The sequence below is a fragment of the Monomorium pharaonis genome, chromosome 6 (genome assembly GCF_013373865.1).
Source record: "Monomorium pharaonis isolate MP-MQ-018 chromosome 6, ASM1337386v2, whole genome shotgun sequence".
NCBI lineage: Eukaryota > Metazoa > Arthropoda > Insecta > Hymenoptera > Formicidae > Monomorium > Monomorium pharaonis.
Window position 1 is genome coordinate 12,407,063 of NC_050472.1, and position 20,342 is coordinate 12,427,404.

General features: G+C 32.5%; 1 protein-coding gene across 12 annotated transcripts in view; it reads left to right on the top strand.

Annotated features, from left to right (window-relative positions):
* The window catches only part of LOC105839056 (titin), a 221,105-nt gene that overhangs the window by 153,003 nt on the left and 47,760 nt on the right, over positions 1–20,342 (top strand). For all 12 annotated transcript variants that reach the window (XM_036288720.1, XM_036288732.1, XM_036288726.1 and 9 more), the window contains 6 exons: positions 1,545–1,592; positions 7,204–7,320; positions 7,421–7,573; positions 7,713–8,076; positions 19,431–19,746; positions 19,825–20,113. In XM_036288720.1, the coding sequence (XP_036144613.1) occupies positions 1,545–1,592; positions 7,204–7,320; positions 7,421–7,573; positions 7,713–8,076; positions 19,431–19,746; positions 19,825–20,113 (1,287 nt within the window). The remainder of the gene's footprint in view (positions 1–1,544; positions 1,593–7,203; positions 7,321–7,420; positions 7,574–7,712; positions 8,077–19,430; positions 19,747–19,824; positions 20,114–20,342) is intronic.

Below are 20,342 nucleotides of genomic sequence, written 5' to 3' on the forward strand. Positions count from 1 at the left end.
CGCCAAAAAGATAATATGAGAGGCAAAGGGACTCACATTAAAAAAGCACCCGATGATAAATAATGTGAGAGGCGAGGGGACTCATTTTAAAAAAGCACCCCGATGATAAATAATGTGAGAGGCAAGAGGACTCACTTTAAAAAAGCACCTCGATAATAGATAATGTGAGAGGCGAGGGGACTCACTTTAAAAAAGAACCTCGGTAATAGATAATGTAGGAGGCGAGGGGACTCACTTTAAAAAAGCACCCCGATAATAGATAATGTGAGAGGCAAGGGAACTCACATTAAAAAAGCACCTCGATGATAGATAATGTGAGAGGCGATTTCCTCGTGGTAAACTGCCGAAACGATAAGTTTTATAGGCTAATTGCAGACGTCCTGGAAATATTATGTGTTATTATATTTTATATTATTATATCATAATTTTTCTTGGCAACTAAACATTGCAACACTGCAACTAGTATGTAAGTTCAACATGACAGCAATCGCCGTGCGCCGCGGCCCGGTCGCCCAGCCAGCGCGGTGCGACACGGCGGCGCGGTGTAAATTATTATTTTTAACCATGTTCCACCACTCCGATTGATTTAAAAAAAAAAGTGTTAAAGAAGAAGATCTAGAGATGTTTTTGTGAAAATATAAAAGTGGTATCTCAGAACTATCACCCCCAAAAAAATTCATAAAAAATTCAAAAAATTTTTTATCGAGTTTTTTTTACCACAAAAATTACTTAAAATTTTCTCAAACTTGTCTAAATGATGTTTACAACATATATTTTTTTCATTAAATTCGGTCCAACCATTTTCGAAAAAAACCACTTTCTTTATTTTTCTTTCCCCCTCCATAACTCCCTCAAAAATGCAATTTTGTAACTAATATTTGGGGAAGTTTTACATCTCAAGGGTGCCAACTAATGATATCAATTTGAGCTCGATTAGTGCGGGGGCAGATTTCACCTGCTTATTCCGCTATGCCCTTTGTCATTATTAGCGGGAATCATAAAGAAACTTTTTTGATCTAAGTATAAGGATTGATATATTTCACCCGCTCCCATTATTATTACTTTATCTTTAAAATACGTTATTAAAATATTGTGGTAGTAATCGTGAGACCCTGTATAATCTCTGTATAAAATTAAAATAATAGAATATGTTTTTTATAACAATAATTAGTGTACTTTAATAATTATTTTAATTCTTTAGACAATGTCTGTATATGCTCTCTATTTACATGTTTTACCTTTCCTTTTCCTTCAAGTGTTGTATTTTTTTTAAACTTTTATTTATTATTCTTAATTTTTTGTTAATTTACTGCGTATGAAAAGCATATCGGTAATAATTATTACATTTTTTAACATAATATTAAGGGATTTATTTATATAATTTTTATTACAAAATTATAAAGTTATAAGTAAATAGAAAGAGAGTCTGTTTATATAAACACTATATCCGCCTAAAGAAAAATTTCGCAATATTACAATTGTATAATTATAAGCAACAATATTACTGTCGATATTTGTTTTGATATTTATATATGGTATTGCAGAAGAAGCTTCTCTCAGTATTACCAAAGAAGAGGAAATATCCGAAGAAGGTTTGCTTTAATAATATCTATTTACATATAATCTAATAAAATCTAATAAGATTAGGTAAATGTTGAGAATCGTGACTTTTCTCAATTTTAAAGTTTTAAAAAAATTTTTTTATGAAATAGTGTATTTTGTTGTCAAGTTAAAGAATTGCACGGAGGAGATAAAAAAACTACACACAAAGTAGTTCTTTTTTTTACTAAAAAAGGTCACAGAAGTCAAAAGTCAGAAGTCTGTGACCTGCAGTCTCACACACACATACACACACACACGCGCGCGCGCACGCAGGATGGTGCAAGGGGCGCCTTTGCTCCATCTTTCCGCACTCACACCGTCGGTAAGGGTGTCCTGGGTAGAAGTGCGCGAAAGTATGATGCATACTTTGTTGAGAAATAACTATGTCAGTTCCCACATAGAAATTGGCATCCAGTGGATGTCCAATGGACGTCCATTAAACCTCCATAGATCCATGGAACGTCTATGTCCATGGTGGAAGTCAGATGGACGTCCATTAGAGGTCTAGTAAACTTCCTTAGCTCCATTGGAGGTTTACCTCCATGGCGGAAGTTAGCTAAACGTCCATTAGGGATCCAGTAAACTTCCATGGCTCCATTGAAGATTTATCTCCATGGCGGAAGTTAGACAGACGTTCATTAAAGATCCGGTAAACGTCCATAGCTCCATTGGAGGTTTACCTCCATGGTGGAAGTTAGATAGACATCCATTAGGGATCCATTAAACATCCATAGCTCCATTGGATGTTTTCTTCCATAGTGGAAGTTAGATGGACGTTTATTAGGGATCCACTAAACTTCCATAGCTCTATGGAACATTATTTTTATGATGGAAGTTAGATAGACATCCATTAGGAATCCATTAAACATCCATAGCTCCATTGGATGTTTTCTTCCATAGTGGAAGTTAGATGGACGTCTATTAGGGATCCACTAAACTTCCATAGCTCTATGGAACATTATTTCCATAATGGAAGTTAGACAGACGTCCATTAAGGATCCATTAAACTTCCATAGCTCTATGGAACATTTACTTCCATGATGGAAGTTAGATAGACGTCCATTAGGTATCCATTAAACTTCCATAGCTGTATGGAACATTTATTTTTATGGTAGAAGTTAACCCAGACAACACGCTTGTCAGAATGAAAACTTTAAGAGAACTTTTTAAAGAAAACATTTAGATATCTTGGAAATGATGTCCAAATGGTAACATTTATCAGAGACGTCTGCTAAGAGAGGTCTTTGAGATATCTCATGGAAGAATTTCATTTAAGTTTCTTGAAAATGTTATCCTTATGATATCAGCTTAATATCTCATAAAAGATATCACAATGCTGTCCGATTTTTGAGCCGTCCATGCGCGTCGTAGTTGACTCAGAAATCAGACAACACTATAACATCCTGAATGAGAGATCCATTTGATATTAAAAAAAAATTATTATAAAAATAATGTTTTCAAAAATAACGGTTTGTCTACAATTACTGCGCACAAAAAAATGCACAAAATCTAAATTTATCATGTACTGAATACAAAAACAGAATAATAAGTGTACTATTCAATTTTTCTTAGAATATATGATCTATATAGTTAAAATTATCTAATTAACTATTTGAACGCTTCAAAGTATTAATGCTAAATAGATCGCAATTTCCATCAAATTATTAAGGTTATGGAAAAAGAAATTTAACAATGAAATTAATAAGTAAATAAATTAATGCTATTTATTTTTAATGTTTTGCAAAATTTAATTGCTTTTATAAAAAATAATATAATTGCGTCAGTTTATAACATATATGTATATGTGGACAATAACAAGTACCCATATCGATGAGTCAAATTGGCATAGCGGATAGAGTACAAGGTTCGTAATCCTAAGGTCCCGGGTTCAAAACCAGAGGCAAGTAAGAATAAAATAAAATAATATAATTTAAATTTAATTAATTAATAAAAATTTGTCCTAAATTTAGTATGTACTGTTGATAAAAATAATTTAAAAGAAATAAAATTTTTATTTTAAATTTTTATTTTGTCAATCATCTATCGAGGCTCCATGAAGCTTCTACTAATGATCCACGAAACGTCCGTCAGTCATCCATCGAGGCTTCGTGAAGCCTCTATTAATGATCCACACAACGTCTAATAGACCTCTTTGACGACCTCTAATGAAGATCTAATGGACGTCCACAATGCGGAACTGTGGATTTCTAATGGCTCTATATTGGACGTCTAATGGACGTCCACTGGAAGTTTATACTTCCATGGCAGACGTCCATTAGACATCTACTGGAGGTTTTATTTCTATGTGGGTTAAGTCATACTTTATCATTAACAAAGTACGCACCGTACTTCCGCGCATTTCTGCTCAGTAGCCTATTTTAATTCTTAATGACAGTACGGTATCGTTATATTGGCGTTGCGCAGCTTTTTTGTCATATGTATGTGCACAACAATGTAACGATATCGACACTGTCGTTAAGAGTTACAGAATAAACCTACAGGGCACCCCTATCGACGAGTGGGTGCGAGAGGAGGGCCAAAGACCCCCCTTGCACCCCCCGCGCGCGCGCGTGGTGTGTGTGTGTGTGTGTACTTTGTTACGTCGAAAGATACGAAACCACTTCGAAAAAAATGGCCAAAAAAATTAGTAGGTTACATATTTTTTGGACTCCCCCGATTGATTACACAAGCACACAAAAAAAAGTAGTTAGTTCGGCGGACCAGACTAGTCAATTCTTATGTATTTTAACCCGCTGAATCGAAATTTAAAGTCAGAATTGCTGAATTGATTCATTTTTTCTAACCTCAAAAAAACAACCTTGTAAAAGCAGTTTGGGTTACAAATATATAATCCAAAGCGTGCAAGCTTGCGTAACCACATTACCCGGGGAAAATTCAATACGTCCCTGCGTAAGAAAAAAGATACAACTGTATAAAACATTATTCAAAATCAATGATAACTTATATAGCTGTATCCAGTTCTATCAAAAGCTTTTCGAGCAATGATAGAATTTCTATCATGTTCAATCATGTTTGACCAGTTTTGTAATTCTATCATAATTATCTGATTGTTTATCACGATTATATCATACACAACCTATCAGGTTGCATTCAGGATTTATAATAAATTTAAAGAAATTTCTTACTTGTAATTAAGGTTAATATGAAAAACATAATTTACTGATTATCATATTGTATATGTCTATTGTATAAATCTACTTTGAAAATTACATGATAGTTTACGGGGACTGTGTCATACAAATCCTATTAAGTTCTATCGGTCTCTTACGATAAAGGCGAGTTTGACCTCAACAACGAAAGTTGATATGAAAAACATGATATACTGTCCACTATATTATATATAAAAAACTATATATCGGATTATTATTACTCAGAATGATTGACAATCTATCTGGAATATGTGATCGGCAATAAGAAAAGCCGCAACTAAATCTCGAATTCAACATCGTAGAAATATTTTCTATCAAGTTCTATCTTTTTTTTTTTAGCAGGAGTATGACAAGTCTGAGCTTCTGTGAATAAATAGCGTAGAAAATGTATTCCCTTTTTCTATGATATCTAACTCTTTTATTCTCAAAGGTTCTGTGCAATGGCTTTTTCTTACACTTCTTCCCTTTTACAGAGACATCTCGATTGAGCGTCCAACAGAAATCAGCCATCATGTTCACATCCGACTTTTCTTGATATCGATGCTCCATTTCCTTGATGTCCTGATAAAATCTTTCTCCTTGATCTTTACTAGAATCACCTAGATTTTCTGGGAAATAGTCGATATGAGAATCCAAGAAATGCAATTTAAGATTTATTCTCTTTAGCAACCCTTACCAATTCATTAAGCAACCTTTACCAACTCATTAAGCAACCTAGTTTTCTATAGTTCTCCATCATTTTCGTCACCCTTTCTCTGTAATCCTAGAAAATTTTCTGTGACACCTTTGAAACTCAGCTATGCTACTCTTTCGTCTCCATTCATTCTGGTGATAAAATTGTCGACTCTCAACATTTTATGTATTTGAGATCCATCGACAATTCTTTTCCGCAATTTTGCATCAGAGATGTTGGGAAATTTTTTTTGTAAATACTGGTAGCATTCACCTTTTTTATTCAGAGCATTGTTTCATGAGTCCTAATTTGATATGAAAAGCTGAAAGAAAAACATTTGAAGGCTCAACTAACGGTTCATTTATGATGTTTTTAGACCCAGATTGCAAAGACGTCCTTGTTGGCCATTCTTTTCTTATGTAATGGTTCGTTCAATTTCTACTATTCCATTCACATAGAAAGCACGGATTTTTTGTGTAATCTGATTTGACCCAATAATATGGTGAGAATTTTCAAATCCCCACAAATTTGTTATCTATGTTTTGTGTCTTTAATTTTTTCAAGAATTGTTTCAAGTTTGTGTACTCTTCTTTTATCACTACCGAGTGCGATACAGGAATGGAGGCATATACATTCGTATTGCGCAGCAACACTACTTTCAAGGTTCTCTTAGAAGAATAGATAAATAGTCTCCACTCGTCAGACTTGTAACATCCAGGTTTCAGTTTGTTCATTAATCCAAACTTTCGAGAATAAAAGAGTTGTATATAATAAAAAAAAGGGAGTGAATTTTCTACGCTATTTATTCACAGAAGCTCAGACTTGTCATATCTATTGAATTTTCCCCGGGTAATGTAGTTATGCAAGCTTGCACACTCTGGATTATATATTTGTAACCCAAACTGTTTTTACAGTGTTTTTTTGAGGTTAAAAAAAATGAATTAATTCAGCAATTCTGACCTTAAATTTCGATTCAGCGGGTCAAAATACTTAAAAATAAACTAATTTAGTTTGCCGGACCAACATTTGAAAAAATTTTTTTGAGGTTAGGAAAAAATGAGCCAATTTAGCAATTCTAACCTTGGATTTGGATTCAGCGGGTCAAAATACACAAAAATTGACTAGTCTGGTCTGCTGGACTAACATTTAAAAAAATTTTTTTTGAGGTTAGGAAATGTGAACTAACCTTGCAATTCCGACCTTGGATTTAGCGGGTCAAAATACACAAAGATTGACTAGTCTGGTCCGCTAGACTAACATTAAAAAAAAATTTTTTTTGTGGTTAAAAAATGTGAACTAACCTTGCAATTCCGACCTTGGATTCAGCGGGTCAAAATACATAAGGATTGATTAGTCTGGTCGAGTAAGTCCCAGATGCGCACAGTAACAAACGGACACCACCAATCAAATTCTATAAATTCATCCTAACCCTAACCAACCCAGCAATCTGATTGGTGGTGCCCGTTTGTTACTGTGCGCATCTGGAACGCTCCCGTCTGGTCCGTCGGACCAACCACTTTTGTTTGTGTGACTGTTCCAATTTTGAAGTTTTTTGCAGGTTTCTTTATAAAAATTTTTGTTGTAAAGAAACCTGCAAAAAACTTCAAAATTGGAAAAAGCTACGATTCTAAACAATTGCCTAAAATTTTACACATAATACAGAATCTAATATTTATATTACATAAAATTTAATATTTTATTGTTTTGATTTTTGTTATATTTTATTTTAAATAATTTAATTGTTACTAATGTTTTTAGTCGATGCACTTGAATATATTGTCCGTGAAGGTGATACAATGTTTTCAATTTGTTCTTATATTGCTGAAACAGAAGAAGCTATTAATTTAGTCGAAGGGGAAAAAGTTTTCATTATAGGTAAGATTCCTACTTCATTAAATGTTACCATCATATTACGTATTCAATATATTAACAATTAACACATATAACATCTTTGATTAATATTCACTTTCCATAGATCATACCAATCAGGATTGGTGGTTTGTAAAGAAACACTTAACCGAAGAAAAGGGTTGGGTACCAGCACAATATTTATTAGATGAAACACATTACACTATTTACTTACAACGAAAATTGCATGAAAAGATTGATAAACTACCAATTTTTGAGAGTAAGTATCTATGAAATTAAGAAATTAGAACGAGACGATATGTGAAATTTATTAATCACATCGTTTTCATAGTATACGCTTCTAAGTTTATTGTATTATAAAGCTTTTAAATATTAATATCACATGTTTATTGTCTTAGAACCAGTTCCTGGAGAAAAAGCCTCGGCACCAAGATTTATTGAAAAATTACAACCAATTCATACGTTAGATGGTTACACCGTTCAATTCGAATGTCAAGTAGAAGGCATACCAAGACCACAAATAACTTGGTTCCGTCAGAGCGCTATTATCAAGCCATCTACTGATTTTCAAATGTATTATGACGAGGATAACGTTGCTACTTTGATAATAAGGGAAGTCTTTCCTGAAGATGCCGGTACATTTACCTGCGTTGCCAAAAATGCTGCAGGATTTGCATCCAGTACCACTGAGCTCGTTGTCGAAGCTCCTTTATCAGATCATGGATCAGATGTTACTGGTCTGTCAAGAAAAAGTCTTTCCAGGTACGATTCTTATTCTATCAAACAAATTATTTTGATCAAATTCATTTCCAACCAATTATTTTTTTCAATATATGACTGGATAACTTAAACACTTAATTTAATTTAATTTAACTCAAATTATACAATTTAATTTTACAACAATTTGAAAAACAACGTATACAATTTAATTTTACAACAATTTGAAAAACAACGTTAATAACACATATAATTAATCTTCTAACTGCATACTGTGTTAGCTACACCCAGATCGATCTTTAAACGTGCACCATTTTAGAACGAACAGTAGTAAGGAAATAGAATATGGGAAGGGAAGAAATTAGGGGTCTCTTTTATCTTATGCGTGCCTGATTCGGTCGGTACTCGCTTAATGCAGGAAAATAAACGAAAATTCGATTGGTGCGATACACCTCGTGTGCAGGGAACGTCACAAAATTGTGCAGAGCGGAAATCGATAATTGACAAAGATCGACAAGACAATCGACCGAAGATCAATATTTTTGTAATCTTCTGGCCAATAATAAAATGACGAAACAAAAAAGATGCGATTTCTGCCCATCACATTTAGACAAAAAAACCAATTGTAAATGCCTAAAATGCGATAAACCGATGTTCAAAGATCACACAGCGAAAATCTGCAGCAATTGTAGTAGAATATAATTTAAGTTACATTTTAATAAAATTATAAAATATTTGAGTTAAATATAAATAATAAATAATCATGAAAACAATAATCATTTTACTTACAAATATTTCCATGATTTCAATTTTAAGCTAATACTGTTGGATTAACAAATAATAAATATTCTATTTTAAAAAAAATATATTTTTGGAACAAATCGAAAAACCGATAATAGATTCTTAAAGTATAACTCATTAGCTTTTCAGCTATATTTTGAAGTATTTTTTCTTTTTTTTTCTACAAAATACAGCCGTTTAAAAAAAATGAATTTTTATGCAAAATTTTTTGATTTATTGTCAGTTTATTTTATATCTCTTTCTACATATGACTTTCTATATTATCAGAATTCTGAGAAATTTTCCTTAAGGATAAATAAAATGAATTAAAATTTGTCGATTTCTGTCCGAAATACAAACCGTCAAAGTTTCTTGAGTGTCGTACACCCATGTGTGCAGTAAACGTAACTTTTTGATAGTGTGCAGTCAAAGAATTAATTCTGCGTGTATGTGTGTGTGTGTGTGTTTGTGTGAATACGTACATAATTAAATCTACAGTGTTATTTATACGAATGGCCTTCACTTGGACACAGTACAATTGGACACAGTGCAAATGGACACGTTACAAATGGACATAAAATAATGTACACCGTACATTTTTACACCGTAAAGTTGTACACCGCAAAATTGTACACTGTAAAGTTGTACACCGTAACCGTGGCCACTACCCACCCACACACACACGCGCGCGCGCGCGCACGCACACACACACACACCCACACACACACACACACACACACATACGGGAGATTGCAAGGGGAAGGGGGCCTTCGGCCCCTCTCCTGCACCCACCTCGTCGGTAGGGGTGCCCTAACAGAAGGGTATGGAAATGTACGGTGTACAACTTTATACGGTGTACAAAAATTCTGTGTCCAAATAAACCGCGTCCATTTGAACCGTGTACATTAGTTTGTGTTCATTTGCAACGTGTCCATCTGCACTATGTCTAATTGTATTGTGTCCAAGTGAGCCACTCCCATTAATACAGTGTATATGTATAACTACAGAAAGTGATTCAATGACACACGGTACAATTGGACACGTTGCAATTGCACACCGTGCTATTGGACACATAAAGTTGCACACCATTTGATTGGACACGTTGCATTTGCGCACAGTTGCTTTTGGACACAACACATATTTTTGTAGAATTTTTTACACACGCACACATGCATGTGAAATTTGTTATTAATATTGTTAATTAAACATTTGTTACATTGAATACAATGCATTTACATACAGTTCTTTTGAGCTCAGTTCTTTTGCGCACAGTTCTTTTGCGCACAGTTCTTTTTGCGCACAGTTAATCGCATCTAAATATTCTCGCTAACCTATGTACATTGTATTGGAAATCTGCAAACACATATGAACTTTACTTTGTTTGCAATGTACTTGAAATGCAGAACCGTATTAGCATCTTAAAACATTACTTGAGACGATCTTGAAATAAGATTCGACTATGAATACCGGCCTTTAGATGTATCAACAGTCATTTATGAATATCTAAATACGATCCGCTTGACTGTGCACAAAAGAACTGTGCGCAAAAAAACTGTGCGCAAAAGAACTGTGTGCAAACAAACTGTGTGTAAAAGAACTGTGGGCAAAAAAACTGTGCGTAAATGCATTATGTTCAATGTAACAAATGTTTAGTTAACAAAGTTAATAACAAATTTCACATGCATGTGTGCATGTGTATGTTAAAAATTTTACAAAAATATGTGTTGTGTCCAAAAGCAACTGTGTGCAATTGCAACGTGTCCAATTGTACTGTGCGCAAATGAAGGCTTCTCATAACTACACATATAATTAGTAGAATATTACTTCTGCAACACAAAATTGTTAAAAAGATGCAGGAATGTTACAATATTACAGCATATTGCAAACTTTGCCGAAATATTTCGCAGGATTATTCTAATTCTAATTTTATAAAAAAATATTATATATATAATATTGCTATAATGTTATTTTGACCATATACAGCACATATAATAATATTGCAACAAAAATCCTATCTTATAACATTGTTACAATATAGTTGCAAATTTTGTGTAAGTTGTGCTGTGGTATTATATTAATATATTAATTATTATAATTTCATTATATATAAATAAACTTATCATTACTTTAAAAGTATGTTTATTATAAAATATTTTGTGTAGAAGTTAGGAAGGAAAGTTGTCTTAATTTCTTTTAGGCTAGTTTTGGATTAATCCCAAGCAATCAATTGCTCTGCTTTGTCCCTCCCACGTTTTATCGTTCACCCTGATATCCAAGACGAAAAGGCGGTTAAAAGCTAATAGGATCAAAAAACATATTGACAATATAAAATTGAAACTCTCAAGACATTCAGTCATAAACATATTATTGATATAAATAATTCGTTTAATTAGAGTAAGGTCAGGATTCTTCACTTGAAATCAAACTATAATAAAAGATTCATCTTTAAAATAATTAATATCAAAGAATAACGGAATGAAATTAATTTTTAAAAAGACACTGCATATCTTGATAACTCATCCCAGGTAGCAAGGTGACGTTAATACAACGTCAATAATTCGTCATTTAAGGTCGCGGACGTCATGTTACCATGGTGTGACACCAAATTAAGACGTAATAGTAACGTCATTTTTTGATCTATTAATTACGTCATTTATCCATCCTACAACGTATTTCCGACGTCATATTCTTGACTAATTAATAACGTCAGTTAATTGATCATTTTACGACGTATTAATAAGGTTTTATTAGTGACTAATTACTGACGTTAACTATAATTCTTTGTAATAATTGACGATTTGACCTCAAATGACAAATTATTAAGGTCTAGTGGACGACACCTTGCTACCTATAACTATTAATCGTTATTTAAAGATTGGTTAATAAATAACATTATTAAAATTAATATAATATTTTATATAATTAATACTATCAATATTTTAGAATCATCCCAGACAGCACATAATATTTATGATAAATATTTATTAATATTTATTTTTTCAAAATATTATATAAATATGTTACATATTTTATATATACGAAGAAAAAAAATCTTTATTCAACATATTATTAAAACATAGACTAAATATTTTATATAATATTTATGGTAAATAAAAAATAAAGATTTGTATAAGTAATATTTTGTAAATATTTATAAATATTTCATAAATATTTTTATAATATTTATGATAAATCTTTATGATTTGTCAAATTTAAGACCACAAAAATATTTATAAAATATTTGGATAAATATTTATATAATATTTAAATAAATATTATAAATATTTTATAAATATTTTATAAATATTGCGTTCTGTCTGAGGTATAATTTAGCTTTATCAAAAGAACAGAGCAAAAACATATTTTTATATATTTTTATAAGTTATTCCACATGTTATTTCGCATATGTAAAAATCAGGAAAAAACCTGTAAATTTATATTTATTTATAAAAATATTAGTTAACTACAAGTTTCATGCTTCTCACATCTATTGAACTGATCTATAACAAATATGTATTCATGAGCATCAAGTGTTCATGGATCATCACAAAGTGCTAGGTAGCGTACGATCTTCGAAGTCAAGCAACGTCGACGGCGGTTCTATGGTGACTATGGTGTGGTGAATCACGATGCTTGTTGAGAAACAACGTAAATTTTTTTTTTACATTATAATTATGTTATTTTAATATTTTCATAATGCAAGTACTGCATATACAGGACATGTATCCGAAATATTTTTTAAAACGTCAAAATAACGGCTTTTACTACCTGGGATAGTCATAAAAATAACGTTAAAATGTCGTCTTTATTAAATGTAATCTAAAAACCTATGTTTTGTAATAAAAATAACAATAAAATACCGTCAAATGTACGATACTAGCTTCTTGAAAATGACGTCATAATATGAAAATAATGACGTATTTTTGACGTCAATATATGACGTCGTTAAGATGAGATAAATGTATGTCAGTTTTACGACATTTAGACGTTATTTTATCTCGACATTATGACGTCTGGTTCGTCATAAAATGACCAAAAAATTCCGTGAATTAGACGACACCTTGCTACCTGGGATATTATTGTTCACATGACTTTTTTAAATAACAAATAAGATTTATACTGTGACTCAGTCAAAAAAATTTGATAATCATAACACACTTGACCGACCACTGTCACACATTTCTTACAAGAAGAGGTCACGACATGATACAAACCGATTTCGACGAAACTTATTGTATCGATAAGTCATCACGTCAAGTATTATTGGGCAAAGAGATAAGGCGCAATACTCAAGCGTTCCAGAGAAAATTAAAAATTACAAGCACCGTATCAACCTAAGAAAGAGGACATTTCAGTGAGAAGCGCATAGCACAGTAGCGACATGCTAGACTTGTAATTTTGACATTGCGCGTTTAAGTCTCGACGAGTAGCTTTTTTCCTAAATTTTTTCCTAATAATTTTTTTTCAATACCATACAATTTTTTATTATTAAATTAATATAATTAATACGTTTTAATTATTTATTTTATAAAAGTATTTTTTTTTTCTTTGTTTTACAAATTTGTTATAGAATAACTGGAAATATATAAGTGTAATTTTTAAACAGTAATGACAACAATAAGATAAGTCAGTATTATATACAACACCAATAAAGGACCTCTCACATTTCTTATGGAAAATGGCTTTCAGTTTTTGTCTGTAAATAAGGAAAAATATTGTTTATGCCAATCAAAAGCTTCTATGGATGCAATACCGTACCATCCATAGTTTCTGAGTTGTGAGACTCAGAAGTCCAGATTTTGGGGGTCAGTAAAACTATGAATGATACTGGTAGAGACATACTGACCCAATGATGAATGGGAAAATCACATGTAGCTATGTGAAGGGATACAGACATGAGCATACAATCTAATTAAAAGCCACTTTCCATAAAAAATGTATGAAGTCTTTTAAAACGTTTTATACGAAAGTAGACGTAAGAGTACATGTTGCAAGTTGATATTTATTGTGAAAACAAACAAAAAAATAATTCGCAGATCTTGATATATTTTCCGACCGATATTTTAAAACAACCACGCAATTGCAAAAAGGAGCCTTTTATACGATAAGATGTGCAAATTATTGCTATGCACTCAAACAACGACTCAGATTCAGTTATCGGCTAGACTAATACTGTATTTTTATATTGACTCTACTTTCTTCGCTTCCAAATAAAAAAAATAGGAATGTCTATTCAACCTCCTGACGTCATGTTCATGAAATTGATTTACATAATGCATTCAATATCATCAACTTATTTAATTAACAATTTATTGTGACGGGATCTCAAAGGATCTGGAGGAGGAATTCAATAGAACTTAATATTAATGATTCTTACACAAGACTATTTATATATTTCTGATAATATTACTACACTGTTTTTAAAGAGATCCTGTAGTGCTTTTGAAATTTGATCGAGGTCGATAATGTAGTCATTCATGCACATTATTAGTGAGATTTCATATGTATTTCTTGTATAGATTTAGAAATTCTTTTCCAGAATTAAAGTACACATATTAATATCAATCTATGAATTGAATTTCATATTGAGAACGAAAAAATTGGTTCTCATATTGCTCTACTTATCGGGAGCGGTGCACTTGCACACGGTTTAAATGGACACGGTGCATTTGGACACGGTGCTTTTGGATACAATATTTTGCGCACCGTTCAAATGGCCACGGTACATTTGTACACGGTGCATTTGCACACTGTGCATTTGGACACAAAAGAAATTTTATTAAAAATGTACACCAGTTATATGACCACCGAATATTTGCACACAAAAAAATGCCCACCGTTCACTTGGACACGTAAAAGTTGCACATCATTCATTTGCACACCGCTCACTTGCACACCATTCACTTGCACACCGTTCACTTGCCCACTACTCATTTGCACACCAAGAAATGCGCACCGATCATTTGCACACGGAAAGATGCACACCGATCATTTGCACACGGAAAGATGCGCACTGATTATTTGCACATGGAAAGATGCGCACTGATCATTTGCACACGAAAAGATGCACACTGATCATTTGCACACGGAAAGATGCGCACTGATCATTTGCACACCAAAAAATGCACACCGTTCATTTGGACACGGTGCTTTTGGACACCGTTTATTTGCACACCGCTCAGTTGCACACTGTTCAATTGCACACCGTTCAATTGCACAACGTTCAATCAAACGCATATTAAATATTCATTCATTATGGCTGCGTTTGCAATACATGAATTAGCAACTTGGACGGGGTAGGTGCGGGAGGGGACCGAAGGCCCCCCTTGCAACCCGTGTGTGTGTGTGTGTGTGTGTGTGTGTGTGTGTGTGTGTGTGTGTGTGTGTGTGTAAAGCATTCACTGCACTACATGGGTTTGCGACTTGAACGGTGTGCAACTGAGCGGTGTGCAAATAAACGGTGTCCAAATGCACCGTGTCCAAAAGCACCGTGTCCAAATGAACGGTGTGCATATGATCGGTGTGCATCTTTCCGTGTGCAAATGATCAGTACGCATCTTTCCCTGTGCCAATAATTGGTGTGCATCTTTCCGTGTGCAAATGATCGGTGCGCATTTCTTGTTGTGCAAATGAGTGGTGGGCAAGTGAACTGTGTGCAAGTGAGCGGTGTGCAAATGAATGGTGTGCAACTTTTACGTGTCCAAGTGAACGGTGGTTATTTTTTTGTGTGCAAATATCCGGTGGTCAAATTTTATGTGTGTATATAACTGGTGTACATTTTTAATAAAATTTCTTTTGTGTTCAAATGCACAGTGTGCAAATGCACTGTGGTCATTTGAACCGTGCGCAAGATATCGTGTACAAAAGCACCGCGTCCAAATGCACTGTGTCCATTTGAACCGTGTCCAAGTGAGTGCCACCCTACTTATCGACTTTTTACGCGTGTATAACCTAAATTTTCGTTTTCTCATTTTCCTATTTGCGGAATGCGAATCTTTTTTTCTAGGCTTCTAATCTTCCCAGATAGCACAAGGACATCCATTGTATGTCCAATGGATATCCGCTTCTGGACATTCGGACGTTCATTAAGAGTCCAAATAAGGTCCGTCGGACAATCGATGGACGTCCATAGGATATACGTTTGGCACAACATTGTACGTTCATAGAAAGTCCTTTAATGGACGTCCATAGGATATACGTTTGTCACAATTTCGGATATTCATAGAAAGTCCGAAATAAACCAAATTTTAGACCTATTATGGTTTGATTATTTCTTTTGGGCCTTTTTCAATTAAAGGGCTTGCTACAATAGTGGGTTAATCCACATTTTGTAAAAATTATCGACATAAAGCATGGACTGCGCATTTCCTGCAAAAAGCTCTTGAAAAGTGTCCGACAGAAAGACAAAGAGGGGACATCGTCCGGGTTAATTTTTTCCTTTGTTTAGCGCCCATTATGCTACTGGTTAGACAAAGACAGCGCTTGACCCAAACCAATTGCTGTGTCCCTCTTTTGGTCGGAAAAAGAAACGAAAAAAAACGAAAAAAAAAAAGAAACGATAATAAAAAAGAAAGAGAAAAAGAAACGAAAATAAAAAACAAAACGATAAAAAACGAAAAAGAAACAATAATGTATTATAACAAACATTTTAAAAAATACCAATAATTAATAGTGTTAATAATAAATAAAAAAATAATACGTATTATTTCATATTATTTCATATTATATCTAAAAGTAGAACAATTAAAATAAACCTTTTGAAAATTAAAAATAATATAATTTATTATTTATAAATTAATGTTAATTAGAACTATCCCAGATAGCACACGGACGTCCTTAGGACGTCCTCAGGACGTCCAGGACGACTTCGTGGATATCCTGAGGACGTCCTGATTTTATCCCGGGACGTCCTCAGGACATCCTGAGGAATAGCAAACGAGCGCCACTTTTTAGTCCTCAGGACATCCTGAGGACAGTCTATCGGACATCCTGAGGACAGTCCATCGGACGTCCTGAGGATACCATAGGATTTCCTCAGAACATCCTCAGGAATAGCAAACAATGACCACTTTTTATCAGATTTTTTTAGATTTCTTTTTTTAGGATTTTTGATAAATGTATCGATTTTTTATAAGAAACTTATAAGAAATTTTTTGAAACGTTTCTCAGAAAAATTTAAAAAATAAAAAATTCCGATTAATTTAGAAAATTTTTTTAATATTTCTAAGTATTTTTTAGTTTTTGAGAATTGAAAAAAAACTTTAACAAAAAATTAAAAGTTCTAATTATTTCTACGATAATTTTGTAAGAGGAAGAAAACTATACATGTTTTAGCGACAGTTGTACCTGTTAAAGCATGTTTAATCTCTGTACCCGAGAAAACGGTCACCCATCCAAGTATCAACCATCGCCGACGATGCTTGACTTCGCAGACCATACGCATCCTAACGCTTCGTGATGATCCATGAGTACTTCTTGTTTATGCATACATATTTGTTATAAATCATTACAATAGATGTTGTCAGAAGGATGAAACATATATAGTTAACTTATATTTTTATAAATAAATATAAAGTTTTACAGTTTTTTAAAGTCATTTTTACATATGCGCGCGAAATAGCATGTGGAATAACTTATTAAAAAACTGTTTTTGCGCCGTTTGTATAAAATAAAATTAAAAAATTATTTAATGTCATCTTTTATAATTTCTTAGTATTGTTAATATGCCATATTGTTTCAATAAGTGTAGACATTCAATCTGACTTTAAAGTCAACATTTTTACACATTTGATTTTGCAATACATTCTAGAAATACGTACGATATTCAAAGATTTCTCACTTGCTATATTAATTTACGTTTTTTTTTCAAAAATTACTATACGTCCAGGATGTCCTGAATACTATTTTGGGATGTCCTGAGGACTTTCGTAGGATGTCCTGAGGACTCTCTTAGGACGTCCTAAGGATTGTCTTGGGATGTCCTGAGGATTATTTTAGAATGTCCTGAGGACTGTCTTAGGATGTCCTGAGGACTTTCAGGATATCATTCTTAGAACATTCTGTGCTATCTAAAATGTCTGGTATTTATACAGTCATTATATTTAAGTTTATCTTCAGACATTTTGTAGCTAATGAAACTCTTTATACAATATTTTAAGAATAACGTTTTCAGCTAGAATACATATATCCTCAAGACATTCCAAGGATGTCCTCAAGACATGAGTAAAATTTCAATTTATATTAATACTATTACAGAATTTAACTTACTTTAGAAGTCAAATTTATACATAAAATATTTACAATAATACAACTATTATATCCTGACAAGATCCCAGGACATCGCGGGACATATTCAGGATGATTCTGAGGACGTCCTGTGCTATCTGGGATTGTAAATAATATATATATAATTTACAATATTTCTTTTAGATTATATAATAAAAATAAAGATAAATTATATAAAAGTAAGATCCAAGTGCGGACATAAATCAGATATCCAGCATAAGACGTTCTGAATAGAACATCCGTTTTAATTCCAATAATGGACATCCTATGAATGTCCATTTTATGTCCATGGACATGAGGACCTGAATTGAACTTAAAATGGACGTCCTTGGAACATCCAGTGCTATTTGGGTTATTTCTAATTGCACGATATTGTTCCTGAAAGTTTTTTCTAAGGGGCAACGGGACTATTTTACACATATAAACTGTAGATTTTTTGTATAAAGCCAATATTTTCATTAGGTGACTAATAAATAATTTAAAATCGTACGTCGCCCCCTTTATTTTTGTGCGTACTTTAATCATGTAAAAAGATTTTGCATTTTGTTATTCCAATTTGAAGATCAAAGTTTGCAAAAAATTTCGGTAACTCTGTCACTCCAGGATCCTCTTAAGGAGGAATTCAATCTCAATTGTGAGTATATCAATATTTAGGGTGCGTACTCAACAACATGCACGACATCTCTCGGTGCCCTCTATCTGGTACAAGAAGAGTTGTAACACAATTTTATGTACAAATATTGTTTGAGACTATTTAATCTACAGATTATTTGTTATATATAATACTGTTTTTTTTATTTAATGTGTGAGGTTTAAAATTATATGTAATTGACTCTATCGACAATTTTATGTACGAGTACTGTTTGTAATCATTTAACCTACAGATTGATTTGTTATAATATTGTTTTTTTCATTCAACATGTGAGGTTTAAAATTATGTGTAATTGACCGAATCAATAATTTTATATTTATTATTTATTATAACACGACTCTAAAGATAGTTAAATAAAATCAAAACGTTTCATGAAGAACTATATTTCAATAAACTTACATATTTTTTATTCATTGACATCCTTAGTTGCTTGTTTCAACTTTTTTAAATGTTAAAATAAAGATTTTCCAAGCGTTAAAAAATTTTTTTTTATAGTAGAATAAACGTTTTTTTTTTTTTATGAAAGAGAATTTCTCCTATTGTTTTTAACATTTTAAAAATTGTTTTTTAAAATGTTTTTAAATATTGGTTTCTTTATTGAAAAATTACGAACATGTATTTTAATTCGCAAATTTCAGAATACCTTTGGCAGATGTATTAATCATATTATTCCTTTTTTTAGAGAATCATCTCTTGCAGATATATTGGAAGGTATACCACCTACATTTTCTCGAAAACCAAAAGCGAAATATGTAAATGAAGGTGACGATATAATATTGGAATGTCGATTGGTTGCTGTACCAGAACCAGAAGTAACATGGTACCATGAAGATACACCAGTAGTTAGCCAACAAAATGTTGTAGTTGTACTCGAAAGTGATATGCATATGTACTGCAGTATCGTAAAAATTACTAAAATTAAAAAAAGACAGGAAGGAAAATACAAAATTATTGCTAAAAATAGAGAGGGCGAAGCCATTATTGATATTCCAATAAAGGTTAGTAAACGTACTTATTTAGAGATTTATTTTTACACTCATTATACAGTATATTTAATACATTTTCTGATGGAATAGGTAAAAACTGAAAAGAGTGAACCACCCGAAATTTTAGAACCGTTACAATCCTATGTAATTAAAGAAGGTGAAACTGTTATTTTATCGACTCAAATAGTTGGTAATCCATCACCGAAAATAACATGGTATAAAGATGGAAAGCTGATAAAAGACTTACAAATAAAGCAAGACGGACACATTAATACGTTAAACCTAATCCAACCTCAATTAACGGATAGTGGGGAATATTCAGTTACAGCTATTAATGATATGGGCAAAGCCGAAACTCAAGCTACATTGACGGTTGAAAGTAAGATCAATTAAATATCATTCTAATCACATTGCAATTTATTGCTTCGCTTTTGCTTTACTTTTTTGTTCATTTCTTTATTATATTTACTTGTCTCGAAAATCATTCATCATCTGCTATTAATAAATCATCATCCGCTAATCGAGATTAATGTAAATAAAGTATAAACTAAAAAAATGATTTGCATATTTCAATGTCTTCTTAAGTGACAAACTATGTTATCTTGATG